Source organism: Galendromus occidentalis, unplaced genomic scaffold, assembly GCF_000255335.2.
Source record: "Galendromus occidentalis unplaced genomic scaffold, Mocc_1.1 scf7180000077438, whole genome shotgun sequence".
Classification (NCBI taxonomy): Eukaryota; Metazoa; Arthropoda; class Arachnida; order Mesostigmata; family Phytoseiidae; genus Galendromus; species Galendromus occidentalis.
Genome location: NW_003805426.1, coordinates 630,937 through 643,380, shown reverse-complemented (window position 1 = coordinate 643,380; position 12,444 = coordinate 630,937). Strand labels below are relative to the sequence as shown.

General features: G+C 50.6%; 1 protein-coding gene across 1 annotated transcript; it reads left to right on the top strand.

The window, feature by feature from the left end:
* The first annotated feature begins 8,585 nt into the window (after positions 1–8,585).
* Positions 8,586–11,750, top strand: LOC100907226 (scavenger receptor class B member 1-like). Its single transcript, XM_029111394.1, has 10 exons — positions 8,586–8,740; positions 9,215–9,356; positions 9,629–9,859; positions 10,159–10,250; positions 10,334–10,383; positions 10,529–10,738; positions 10,971–11,119; positions 11,275–11,345; positions 11,451–11,505; positions 11,610–11,750. The coding sequence occupies exons 1-10, from the start codon at positions 8,586–8,588 to the stop codon at positions 11,748–11,750; spliced, it is 1,296 nt and encodes a 431-aa protein (XP_028967227.1).
* Positions 11,751–12,444: the final 694 nt, after the last annotated feature.

Sequence of the window (12,444 nt, the reverse complement as noted above, 5' to 3'; positions counted from 1 at the left end):
CTCCTCTTTAGGGTGGAAGTCGCTCTCGATGGGAAGAGAGATGTGCATCCTGGCGTACATGGTTCATTACCAATGTGATTCGCTCAAGCTGCAATACCTGAAGAAGCCTGAAGATGCTGCGGAAGCGGCTCAAGTCGCACATATAACTTGACTTCCAACATGAAATACGTTTTCCCTTGGACGGCTTCACTTAGATGTTTTGTGTCGCCGCATCGATCGCGGCCGCTTTTTCGCGTCTACGCACCAGTTTCCCTTCCCAACATTCGCTTCGCCGGCTCTCGAAAGTAGGATCGGAAATCGGAATCTCGAATGACCTACGATGCGTATCTATGTAGCGCTCGCGTCTCACCAGCCGGAAGGCCTATGAGTGTATCCGATGGGGCTTCCCAATGCGTAATGATGCGTTATGCAGAGCAACCCACGGGATCAGGAGCATGAGGCGGAAGTCGATTTTCCCTCTCACGATGGAGAGATTCCCTCCGAGAACGTTCCACGATGATAGTGTTTCGCCTCAGCCCCGGAATGGACCGAGAAAGGACCGAGCTCGGCAGAGCGCAGCTATCGGGAGTCTTTTACCCTAACCAGAAACGACCTCAATTCTGTTGTCCGATGTCGAAGTGCTCGAGGCGCATGACCGTGAAGGGTCAGGAGGAGACCCTTGGTGCCTTTCATTGATTGGACAAAAGAGCGACACTTGGGCGGCCCTAAAATGCCCTATTTGGCAAGAGAAACTCATAGATCTCAAAGTGAAATTGAGAGACGCCGACTCGAATAGGCAAGCGAGAGCCAGTCGAGGTTCTCAAGAGCCCGGAAGTTCCGTCGCCCGGGTGCAAGAGACCCGCTCTCCGTCGCGTATGTCAAGCCTCCGAGGATCGCGTCGGGGCGCCGAGAGGCAACAAGAGACGGTGCTGTGGAGTGCTTTTGTTCCGGAACCGAGTACCTACAATACTTTCGATCGTAATTCGTCGATTGCTGATGGCTCTGAACGGGCTTCGTGCCACTTTTCCGCTCTGAATCATCGAGAGGATGAAAATTTTGACTCCGGAAACCGAGGATTCAAACTCCGTTCGCATGCTTCCATCGCGGATTCAAAGCCACTGCGGGGACAGTCCAACGATAGATGGTCGAGGTACCCAATCGTAGGTACAGTCAAGTGCCGCTAAGTTGGAGCTCCTATAAGTTGGAAAACTCCTCTAACTTATAATTTAGAGTCGCTTTTCTCATGGTTTGCTAAGTAAAAGCATAGACCCCGTGTTGACTCTCTCCTCTAACTTATAAAACCTCCTCTAACTCATAATTTGGAACGATTTCGCCGCCCTAAGTTGTAAAGCGCGGAAAAATGTCGAGAATCGCAGCCCATGGACCAGGGCATCATTTGTAACGTGAAACAGTTGTACAAAAAAAAGCTGGTCGAACATTACTGGGCCATGGCACAGGCCGGTCAAGTGAACGAAATGAATTCGCTCCAGGGAATCCGGTTCCTGAGAGACTTGGGATGATGTCAAAACTTCCACCATATTCAACTGCTTCAAGAAATGCCTCCCGAACGTTCGGAATGCCAGCGCTCAAAGTGAGAACAGCGATGACATAGACGAACCGGATCGAATGATTATCCGAGACTGTTTCCCCATTTCCATGACTTTCGGGGACTTCGTTCAGGCTGATCGGCAACTTGTGACTTCCGATGATTTCGAGCCTGAACACAATGAGGTCCTCAGCGAAACCTCGGATGAAGAACCCGAGTCCCCCTTCGAGGAGCCCAGTTGTGGTTTCTTGACCGGCCAAGAGGCTCTCCGAGCCTTGGCTACATTGGTCAACCATTGCTCTCAGAGACAAAATATTGTTCCAGGGATCAGCAGGGCTCTACATCAGTATCGAGATCTTGTTATTTGTGACATTCTAGAGGAAAAAAGACAGGCAGATCTTCGATATTATTTTTCGAAATCGAAGCCTTAGTTGTTTGGTTGTATTTTGAAGACGGGAATTGTATTGATGGGGACTGACTTTGCTCGGAACGGTAGATAGTAGAGACTGAGTAGGGTACATAGTCAGGACTCTCCATAAGTTAAAAAACGTAAATCCGCATGGAGAAGATGGAATAAATTAAAGCAGATATCCGTTCATGATCACTATCGTCAATTTTATGCCTGCATTCATGGGGGCAGATAATAATCAGCGCGCATCTGTCCGAATTAATCCGGTCTAGATTGACCCTCCCCTAACTCATAAGTTAGAAAAAATATTCAAACCCTACTCCCGAATTTTACAAGTTAGCGGCACTTGACTGTAGTCTGACTCAACGCTTTGCGAGGCTTTGACTCTCGCTAAGCTGATCGCACTAATGCTCGAAGAGAAACTCGGGAATCTCATTGGCGGGCCACGGCTGACGATTACCTCGAACGAAATAAGCCCGATTGGCGAGACGAAATATATCTCATACCTGGACGCAGCTCGAGATCGCGGACTTCTCTGGGAGCCGCGAGGCTCTTGTCCAAATCTCTCGGCCCCTATGGACTCGAAGCATCCTCTGTCGAACCATTCATCAAGTTATCCAGTTATTCACACCTCTCATGCATTCGCGATGGTCTCCGGTCACCAGGGCCTTCCTCATAACATTCCTGAGGTGCGAAAAAAAGGCAAATGAGTTCATCCAAGGGACGTTCATCACAATATTGCCGGGGGGCGTACCGTGCCTCTGACGTTATCGATTCGCAGGTCTGACCCACAATGGGATGTTCCCCTTGGATTTGAACTCAATTCACATTTGATATTCAATTTTATTCATCCACATCCATCAGTATACTAGCGAAACCCATCGCGCTGCGCTGCGACAACCGCAGCTCGAGGGGACAACAAACGGCGGAACAAAGTTCGTGAAAAGCGGACCAACGAATTGCGCTCATGGAGGAATTCTTGCAATCCCCGACCAATCTCCCCTCGTCCCGGAATCGAACCGGCAGCGTTGTCCGACCTATTCATCGGTATGTCACATGATCTTCTATGAAGTAAATCTGTTTGTTTTCTTCGTCCGGGAATGGCAGAAGTCACCCCGGCGAGACGATTTTGACTCTGTTTTTTGAAGGTTGGCAAGTACGAGCCCCGCGTGATATCGGTCGCGCCGAAGTACGTCATCTGGAAGCATGAATTGTACCTTCGGAATATTTCCCAGGGAATGCTTCAATTCAACCGAGTGATCGGAGACCAATGAATTAAATGGTTCCAGCGGTGATCTTAACGCAGGTAGCCCGACTTTCCTCCCTGCCCAGCACATTCCCGGGGTCTCATTCGGGAATTTCAGTGCTCGGCGGTGGCCACAAACTTCTTTCATGGGACCAATATTGACGCTAGGATGGCCCGAGAATTGTAGGCGGAAGCTGTTCGGTTAAGGTAAAGCAAGCCACCCGTATTGTGTGAGCTTTCCGGACTCAATTGACTGCTTGTCGGGAAACCTTCGCTCCGTGGGCTTCGTTGGAGCGGGACAGAGGAATGCGCAAACGATCGTCAGACCCGTCTGAACATTCGCTGCTTGCTCGGCTCGACACGGTTCCACGGTTGAGAATACTGAAAGAAGAGATAAGAAAGGGAGGAGATTCTCTCTACTCAAAGAGAAGCCAATGGTCATCTCGAGCGAGCGTCAAGAGAAATGGCGTCTTTCTTCGGACTTCCGAAGAAAGTCCGAATCGATATCGGAAACAACGAAATTCAAGCGAAAAAGCAAACCGGTATTCCGACGTGAACCAAGTGACGGTGTGCAGAATAAAACCATGACATCCTTCCACAGACCTCTCCGCAGCTAGAGACGGAATCTTGTGGGAAATCCCTGAAGTTTTGAAAACACAAGGGTTGAAACCAGCCCACATAAAGATTTACACAGTGGGCCCCGCTTAACGGAACCAGATCGGGACCGAGCCATCTCTAATAAGCGGTTGGTCCGACTAACCGGACAAATGATTTGGAATCCTCATCCGGCAATCCTAGTTTCGGTCCGATTAGAACGAGGTTCCGATTATACGGTGGTGCCAATAAGCGGAGCTCACTGTATTTGGAGCTCACTGTACTATCTATCGATGCAACTTTCGTTTTTGATTCTTCATCCCGAAAAATTTCTCGATTGAGTTCGAAAGTCACCAAGTCGAAACTTTCCTCCATTCTTGGCATTCCTCCAGGCCATTTCGGTGCCCTGGAACCTTGATGCCTGGGGCGGAGCGCACCGACCCCCCCCCTCAACTTTCGGGAACGTCACTCATAATACCTAGCGACTCTGCTGTCCTTACTTCCCTCGACTATGTACCTATGAGAAGCTCATCCCCCATCTCGAAGAAATCGTTCACCGTAGTCGAGGAGACAGGAAGGCACCGTACATACGGTGTCTTCGGATAAATTCTGGATCATTTCGATCGAGCATCTGCTGCAGCGTCTCGAGTCTCGTTCGAAGGTTCTGACCGTCGGTGGCTCCAGTTAGTTTCGACTCCATCCCAGTCCGGCGCCGCCCCTAGGTTATCAGAAAGAGAACTTAGGTGTTTCTCAAGCTATTCAAGAGATCTCGGACGGACTCGGGCTAACTTCCAAGGGAGGACTCATATTCTCGACAAGTCGGAAATACAGCCCTTTCTCTTATGCGGATCGGCCTCATAATCGGAGGAATCCGGTACAGGAATAGATGATGAATTATGCGCATGTCACTAGTGATTTTCCGAATGCCTTTTTTATTCCGAAACTCTTCCATGGGATCATGTCGATACACCTTGCAGGAGCTGACGTGTCTGACTCTATCGGGAATCACCTCACTCGAAACCTGGAGCGCACCTGACTATCAATCCTTGTTGAGGCGCCGTTTCGGACGACGCTTCTGTAGCTGCTTCCGCGAGATTCCCTCCTCGCTTCCCGCGATGTCCAGAGCTTCGATGAATTCTGAAGGTTCATCATCGGCGTTCACTGTACTCCGTCCTCTCAGGGCGTTGCTGATCGCCGCGCAATCCCCGTGGAACGTCCTACGCCTTGGCTGAGGTCGGGCACTGGATCGGACCGTCGGCGTCGGGTCGCGATTGAGGACCTTCGCCAAGTGACCGTTGAATCCCACAGGGTGGATGGGTTCGCTCCGGACTATCGGTTCAATACTCGGAGTTTCGGGTTTCGGATCCTTCGTGCACCAAAAATTTTCATAGGTTGATTCTGTGACAGTGACCGGACGCGTCTCCGCAACTGGAGGATTCGACCGTCCAGGGTTCCTGGAAAGCTCGAAGATGTCGGGATAGGCTGGATCGAAGAGAACGTATGTGCCTGCCGGAGAAGCCATCGTCGCTGAGTCACTGCGAATGATTGTATTCGGGTCTGCAACACTTCTTTTAAAAAGATGAGAAAGAGCCTCCGATTCGCTCGATTCAAATTCCCGCAATCTTGTTTTGGACTCTACTCTCAGTCTGGATCCTCTCCGCGCTAATTGATGCGAGGATCGACGCCTCGCGATCTGATCGCATATCGGCTCTCGATAAGTTGTGCCAATCCGGAAGCTTGATTGAAAGTTCCCGGGAGTCAAAGGGAAGAGAGATCGCAATCGTTTTGAAGACGACTCCTCGACTGTCGAAAACAGAATTCCACCCGTAGACCACGGCGAATCGGTACGGCGCACGGAAGAGTGAAACAATTAGGCGAGCTTCCATGATACTGCCGGTACGGGGCCGTAATTCGTGCTTCATTCAGCTCCCAGTCTCGGAGCACACCATTCTGGGACGTGCGTCGATCTCGATAATGAAATCGTCGTCTCTCAACAGGACAAAATTCAGACATCAGATGCCTAGTCCTTGTCGCTGAGAGCAGGCCCAGAGGCGCTCAAAACATCCAGAGGATACATGGAGCTCCTACAACGGGCTCCGGTTGGAACCATCATCCAGGAGACGGAGGCTCAGAGCCCCTAATGCTTGAACCCCTCTTCGGCCGTGATTGACGCTCGACTTCTGGCGCTGCTGAATTGTGTCCCGTGTCGCTACCCGAGGCGATGCTCCGGGTTTCTCATTCTTTCGTCCGCGGTGGACAGGAATAGCGCCCGTCTCAGGATTTGTCATAAAAAAGTACCCTGGTCTGGCGCAGCGCTGCGTCCTAGATTGCTCATTAAAGCAGCACTAGGTCCAAGGTCCAGGAATGCAACGAAATATGTGTAACGGATACCGAAACTTTCGACATTGACCGGCTAATTAGAAGCTCTCAGGGTCTCCTATTCCACATGCGGGATTGATACGACGCACGCACCCGACTTCGCGAACGCATGAGACTTCGTTGAGCTCGGAGTGTGGTACCGGACTGTGGGAGATGAGATGCGCTGGTCTCGACCGAAAGCATTCATCAATGATCCAGACTCGTCACGAAAATCATCCGGGCTCGATTGTTTTTCAAGTCTATAATTTTTGATGACGGACGTGGGAAGCTCTTTCTCGAACGACGATGGCTCCTCGGTCCATTAGTCCACACTACACGGAAAATCGGTACGGCGAACGGGAAATGGAAAAAAGGGCAGATGCTCGTGGTCTGTGACACGGGAGCATCGTGGGAGAGGGATCTGCGTAGAGACTTCGCGTCATCAGTGTCCCCGTCATTTGCGTTTCGCGTCGGTCCTGTGCTTTTGTAGTGCTCTCACGGCGCCGCGGCGCTATGGTGCCGTAGTCCGTCGGGGCCGTTCGTATAAGTCGATCTCAGTGCAGCCTCGGTATTGCATGCATGGATGTCGGCTGATCGGTCGGGAGCATACTGGATGGCTGTGACGAACCCGATATCTTCGCCTGCACGTTGCAGGCTTCCTGCGCCTCGGAGACGAATGAGAAGCTGCCCACATGGCCACGATGACCTCCCTCCACTAAGATCCCAACTTCTTCCGCTTTCTACGCGCGTCATCGCATGTCCGCGCCTCTGGCTCCCGACAGCTTGACTCTACAGCTCTTCCGGCGACGCTTTGCCGGAGAATGAGTTCAATCAGCGAATAATCCTGTCCAATATAAGATATATTGTCCCAAGCCGATTTTGACGCTTTACTTGCGTTCACGCGCGCCATGGAAGGCTTCACTTTGGCGGGTCCCACCGCTCATCCCCGATTATCTATTCGCCAAATCTCGGTTCTCCCGGCAATCGTCACCTGATAAGCTTTTCCGCGAGAGTTCGCGCGCTGGTTTTGTGGCGTCTCTCAGGAAGTTTTCGAGCTGTTTTCGCAACGAAAAGCTCGCGAGGGATGATATGTGTATCATACGAAGTCCACCGAGCGTCTCGAGCAATAATTAGTCACGTTGGCGGTGAATCTCATTCATCATCAACACAGAGGATCTGAATCGCTGCTCGGGCTCCCGAAGCTCAAATTTCTGCCCGTGAAGCTGAAATTAGTCTGAGGCACCGAGACTATTTCGTGACTGATCTGTATGCCGGTATTCTAGGTCCACAAATCGGAACGCAGGAGAGAAAAATGAAAAATCGGACTCTGCTCCCAGTGGCGTACGCAGGATTTTTCTTGGGGGGGGCTAGATCGGGTCTCCGCATGGGGCTGAAATCCAATATGGCGATTCGCTCCTATACTACAGCATTACTAAGAAACCATCTGGGAGGGGGCTATAGCCCCCTTAGCCCCCCCCCTGCGTACGCCCCTGTCTGCTCCGTCTCGACGATTCCACGACTATACTTTCATGACGACGGCAAAATGTCGACATGAGAACGCTCGGGTCCGCCTCTGGCCGCGGCGGTCAAATCGGAACCGGGCGGGTGTGAGCTCATCGTGATATCGCATACTACGATGAGCTCATTAGAGAAGCTTTCATTCGTCGGGTCATTCGAGCACGAGCTCTGAGAGACGCCGCCAAATCAGCTGGTGAATATTCGGGGAACGACTGTAAAATGACCGATATTCGGGGGAGCGATAAATGGAAACATTCGGATGAAGAATTTCGGCTAGAATCATGACCTGCGGAGAATTCCCCTCTGATGACCGAGCGCTGGAAGAAATCCCATCTGCCGACATCAACGCCCTTGGGAAACGAAGCTGTACACGTTTTGATCTAAATTTTTGCCCTATCATCGCGGAATAGCTCCTTCAATAACAGAGTCAATCTGATGATTTCACGACGAAGAGCAGGTAATGAGTGAGGCTTCCCGCATCGGGTCTTCGGATTCTACCCGGATCTCCTGATTCAGGGCAAATCCCTAGAGTTAGGAATTTGTAGATGCGCATCTGTGTGTCTCGCGTCAATAGTACATAGAAGGACGCGCAGAGGTCTCGCGACGACTCTTCTAGGTACATACTATTTCACTATTGATCGTTGGGGAATTCGGAATCGAGTTTCCATCGCTGCGGGAATGTGGAATCCTTCTGAGCTCTCAACAATCGAGACTTTCTCATTCTCGTGGGGGTCTCTTTTCTTTCCAGAGGTATCGAATGTCGCTCGACGACCGTTCCCAGGAATTGGGACACAAATAATGACCCTTCATGTTCAACGACCTTCCTTCTAGGAATATCACTCGTGACGTGCGGACTCCCTCTGCTCATAGTTTCAGTCGGAGCACTGTTGAACCTCAAGTCTGTTCTTCGGAAGACATTGAGCAGCAAAGTTGTAATGACCTCGGATTCTCGGGGTTTCGCCTGGTGGAAGGACGCATCGGAAAGTTTCGACACGAGAGTCGGTTGGTATCTCTTCAATTTGACAAACGCTGATGACTTTAGACTTGGGGAAAAGCCGGTACTCGAAGAAATCGGACCTTTTTGGTACAGGTGAGCGTTTACTCTTCGTATGCTCAGTGGGATAGCATCCTATGGTGACATTCGATTCGCGTGAGCGGCAAACAAGGGAGCCGGGAATACGAATTTCACGCGAAGAGCCTCCGATTATCCTTACTCTTATCTGTGCGGGCACCTCGAACTCTCAGAATCCATCGACCGGTAGCCAAATCCTCCTGCCAGCCACGGCGCGGCGTCGAAAATATCCGATCGCATGAATCAACCGATTCGATCGATCTTATCGAGCTTTGTCGGACTCATCTCAGCCAACGAACTCTGTGTCCACGAAAAATCGAGTTATTTGCACGGCGTTGAATTCATCGTGATGGGGGTCATCAGCTCGCTATTCAGCGAATCCTTCTCATACGTTTTCATGTTTTTGTCGAAGTAGTACCCATTCACGGGCGATTCTACGCTCTCAAACTTCCCTCGCGACTCCTTCGAAGTGCGAGTTATTCCTCTTTCCAGGGTGAACATAACGAAGAAAAACGTCGTCTTCCACGGCAACGGAACGACTTCCTTCGAAGAACACAGAGTCTTCTTCTTCGACAGCGCTAACAGCGTCTATGATCAAGACACGAACATAACCATTGTCAATGTTCCACTTATGGTAAGTCGTCACAGCTAGAACAAACGACTATCCACGCAATGATCGGAGGTCAAAGGGCGAGATGGCTTCGATTAGCTTACACGATACACATGTACACAGTACTGTTTCCGAAACACGAGCACCGAATAGTAGCCGTTGAGTGGATTATCGTTCTCCCCTCCGGTGGTCAATCCAAAAAATTGTATTTTCTCGATGGCGGAGTAATGAGTTCACATCCACCCCCAATCTTGTTCACTTTGAGCTAAATAGGTAATCGAGAAATCCATCCACAGGCTGCGTTGAATAAGGGAGAAAAAATGTCTGGTTTCGCCAGAATGGCTCTCGGGTTAGCTCTCGGTAATATGGAAGATGCCGAGAGACCAGTCGAGACATACACAGTCAGAGAGTTGACTTATGGAGGAAGACCGAATACTCTCATCGCATTAGCTCACTTGACCGAAAGCATCGAGACCTCGGTGTCAGACGAGCAGGACAAGAGCAATCGTTTCGGCTTCGCCGTTGATGTGAGTACGGCGCAAGTCCTGGTGGCAGTGACATTCTTCATTGACGTAAGGGACTAAGACGCGTGTCCGATACATTGCGCTTGGCGCATTCGTCGAGTCCTATAGCCTGCGTTTCTCCCCGCCTTGGGAGGGGGATCGCGTTTGTTCTGCGACGAATCATGCGAATGACCGCATCGCTCCAGCGGGGACAATTCTCCGTCCCAAAGATTCCATGAGCGATCCGTTCTCCCTGAATTTCCTGTCTCGAGCCAGATTATCGATTCCACGCTTCTCACTCCCTCCGAAAATTCCATTCCCAGCAAAACGACACTAATCCAGGGATATTCAACATGTATACGGGTGAGACCAGTATCAAGGATCTAAACAGGATCCATTCGGTGAACGGAGAACAGTGGGTCGGAGTTGCGTATTCGAGATTCTTTCCAATGCAGTAGATGAAATCCCTCCGATACCGAGATTCGAAGGGCTTTTCAGCATTCGGAGGATTTGGCAGGAGCCTAAGTGCAATGTCGTCGACGGAACATGTAGGTCCCGATCGATGGATGAGACGTGACCTATCCGAACGTCGTGCTCGAGAAAAGTCAGAATCGCCACATGAAATCACGCTCCCCCGTGGAGTGCTGAATGGTCATTGTTGAATATGAGCATCGAGGACTCCTTCTATTACAGTCGGTACCCTGAAGCCTCCCATGGACGAGAGCGGTAGCACGCGCATCTACGTGCCGGACATGTGCCGCACAATTACGACTCGGTATCAGAGAGATGTCGCATGGCACGACATTCGCCTTCGTCGATTCAATTTGACAATCGACAATTTCCAAAGCTCTGAGGACAATCCAGAAAACTTCTGCTACGACAGGGAATTCCGTCAACCTTCAGGTAAGAGAATGAACACAAGATTTTCTGACAGCGGCCGATGAAGGATTTTTGTTCAAAATAATTACACTCGCATTCGAACATCCGCGTGAGAAGGTATGGGATTCACTGTCCACAGTAGGCACTTTGAACCTCACTGAGAACTTGGTATTGTCAAGTGACTAGGTAATACAACAAAGAATAAATAAGTTACTAAGTAAGGAGGCGGGAAAAGCGTCCAGAAACTTCATTCCAGGCATTGCTGAACTTGCACCTTGCAAGAAGGGGGCCCCCTTGTTCATATCCCTTCCGCACTTTCTCCAAGCCGACCCTCTCTTCGAGTCCCGAGTCACCGGAATGAAACCCAACGCATCGAAACATGAATTCATCATTGACCATGAGCCAGTAGGTCACTTCAGTATGAGCGTGCTGTTTTCCGGAAATTATCTCGCGATCATCGTCGACGAGCGAAGCCGATCGTCAGCCTTTCCCAGAAGGGAGTGATGAGACAGATGACGTTCTCCTCCAACTCGGAGCTCAACTTTCCCTTCGCTTCTAAGACGACAGGAATGACAGTCAGAGTCCGCGGACGTATACAGGCCAGCATTTTTATAATGCCCTCGGATCTGATGTAAGAATCGGGTTGTGGAGCCCATGGGACCGTCTCTATCTCCATAGAAAATTTTTCAGAGGGTATAAAGCACGGTGTCAGCCTTACTGTTTCTCTTCCGAGCAGCGAAGCAGCTGAGAATCTCCCGAAGGTCGTTCTGCCTCTTTTTTGGCAAGAGATGGTGAGCCGAAAACCGAAAATCCCACACTCATTGTCAGCCAGCTCAGGCGATAAGGGCCGCCCCGCAGACTCAGATTCGCATTTCAAACGAGTACTCGTCCTCAGTACGTAGAGGGTGGACCTACCATTGTCGAATTCTTGTCCATGATCGATGATTACCTGAACGTCGCCACATTGGTCATCAAGGTCCTAGCAGTTCTGAGTTTCGCCATGGCAATGATCGGAATCGCGTTTCTCGTAGGGTGAGTTTAAGACATAATAAACTCTTGTCCGAGTTTTCTGTCCCGATGCAGAAACAATTGAGATTTCAGGCTTCGATAGGTTGAAGCTCGGCTGCGATGCTCAGTGAGCCTGAAGAACCCTCTGGAGTTTTAGAGTACCGCATCGATACCGCCTGGTCAGAGGTGAATGGCGATGCAAGCCAGAGTACTCGAAGAATTATATTTTCACCTATATCGTATGGAGTTTCATCAGAACGATCGCGCACGCACGCAAAGGTACCGGAGAGCAAACTAGTCAAACGGAGAATTTTAGAACCGATGGAAAAAAACTACTCTCGTTCTTACACTAATTCTGGTCTCGTCCAACGTCAAGACCAAAAAGTCCGAGACCTGGGCTCGCTTTCTCCGACGGAGCTTTCGTCGCTGGAAGATTTGCGCGCTGGTCGGCGCTCTACAAAATCCGGAGTCAAGGCCCGCTGAATCCCGCGACGGGGTCGTGGCCGAACAAGTCGGCACTGACAATGTGACGTTTGCCCTCGATTTGTGCTCCGATGCGGCCACAGATATTGCGCTCGCGAGCGAGATCCTTCGAGCCACACATCTCGAGCGATACGAGAGTGCGACTACCGGACGTCGGCGTCGTGCTCACCGTCTACGTGAATCCGATGCGAGCGAGCATGCTGTTATGAAGTAAATGCAGAGAGGCGTACGGACGGAAT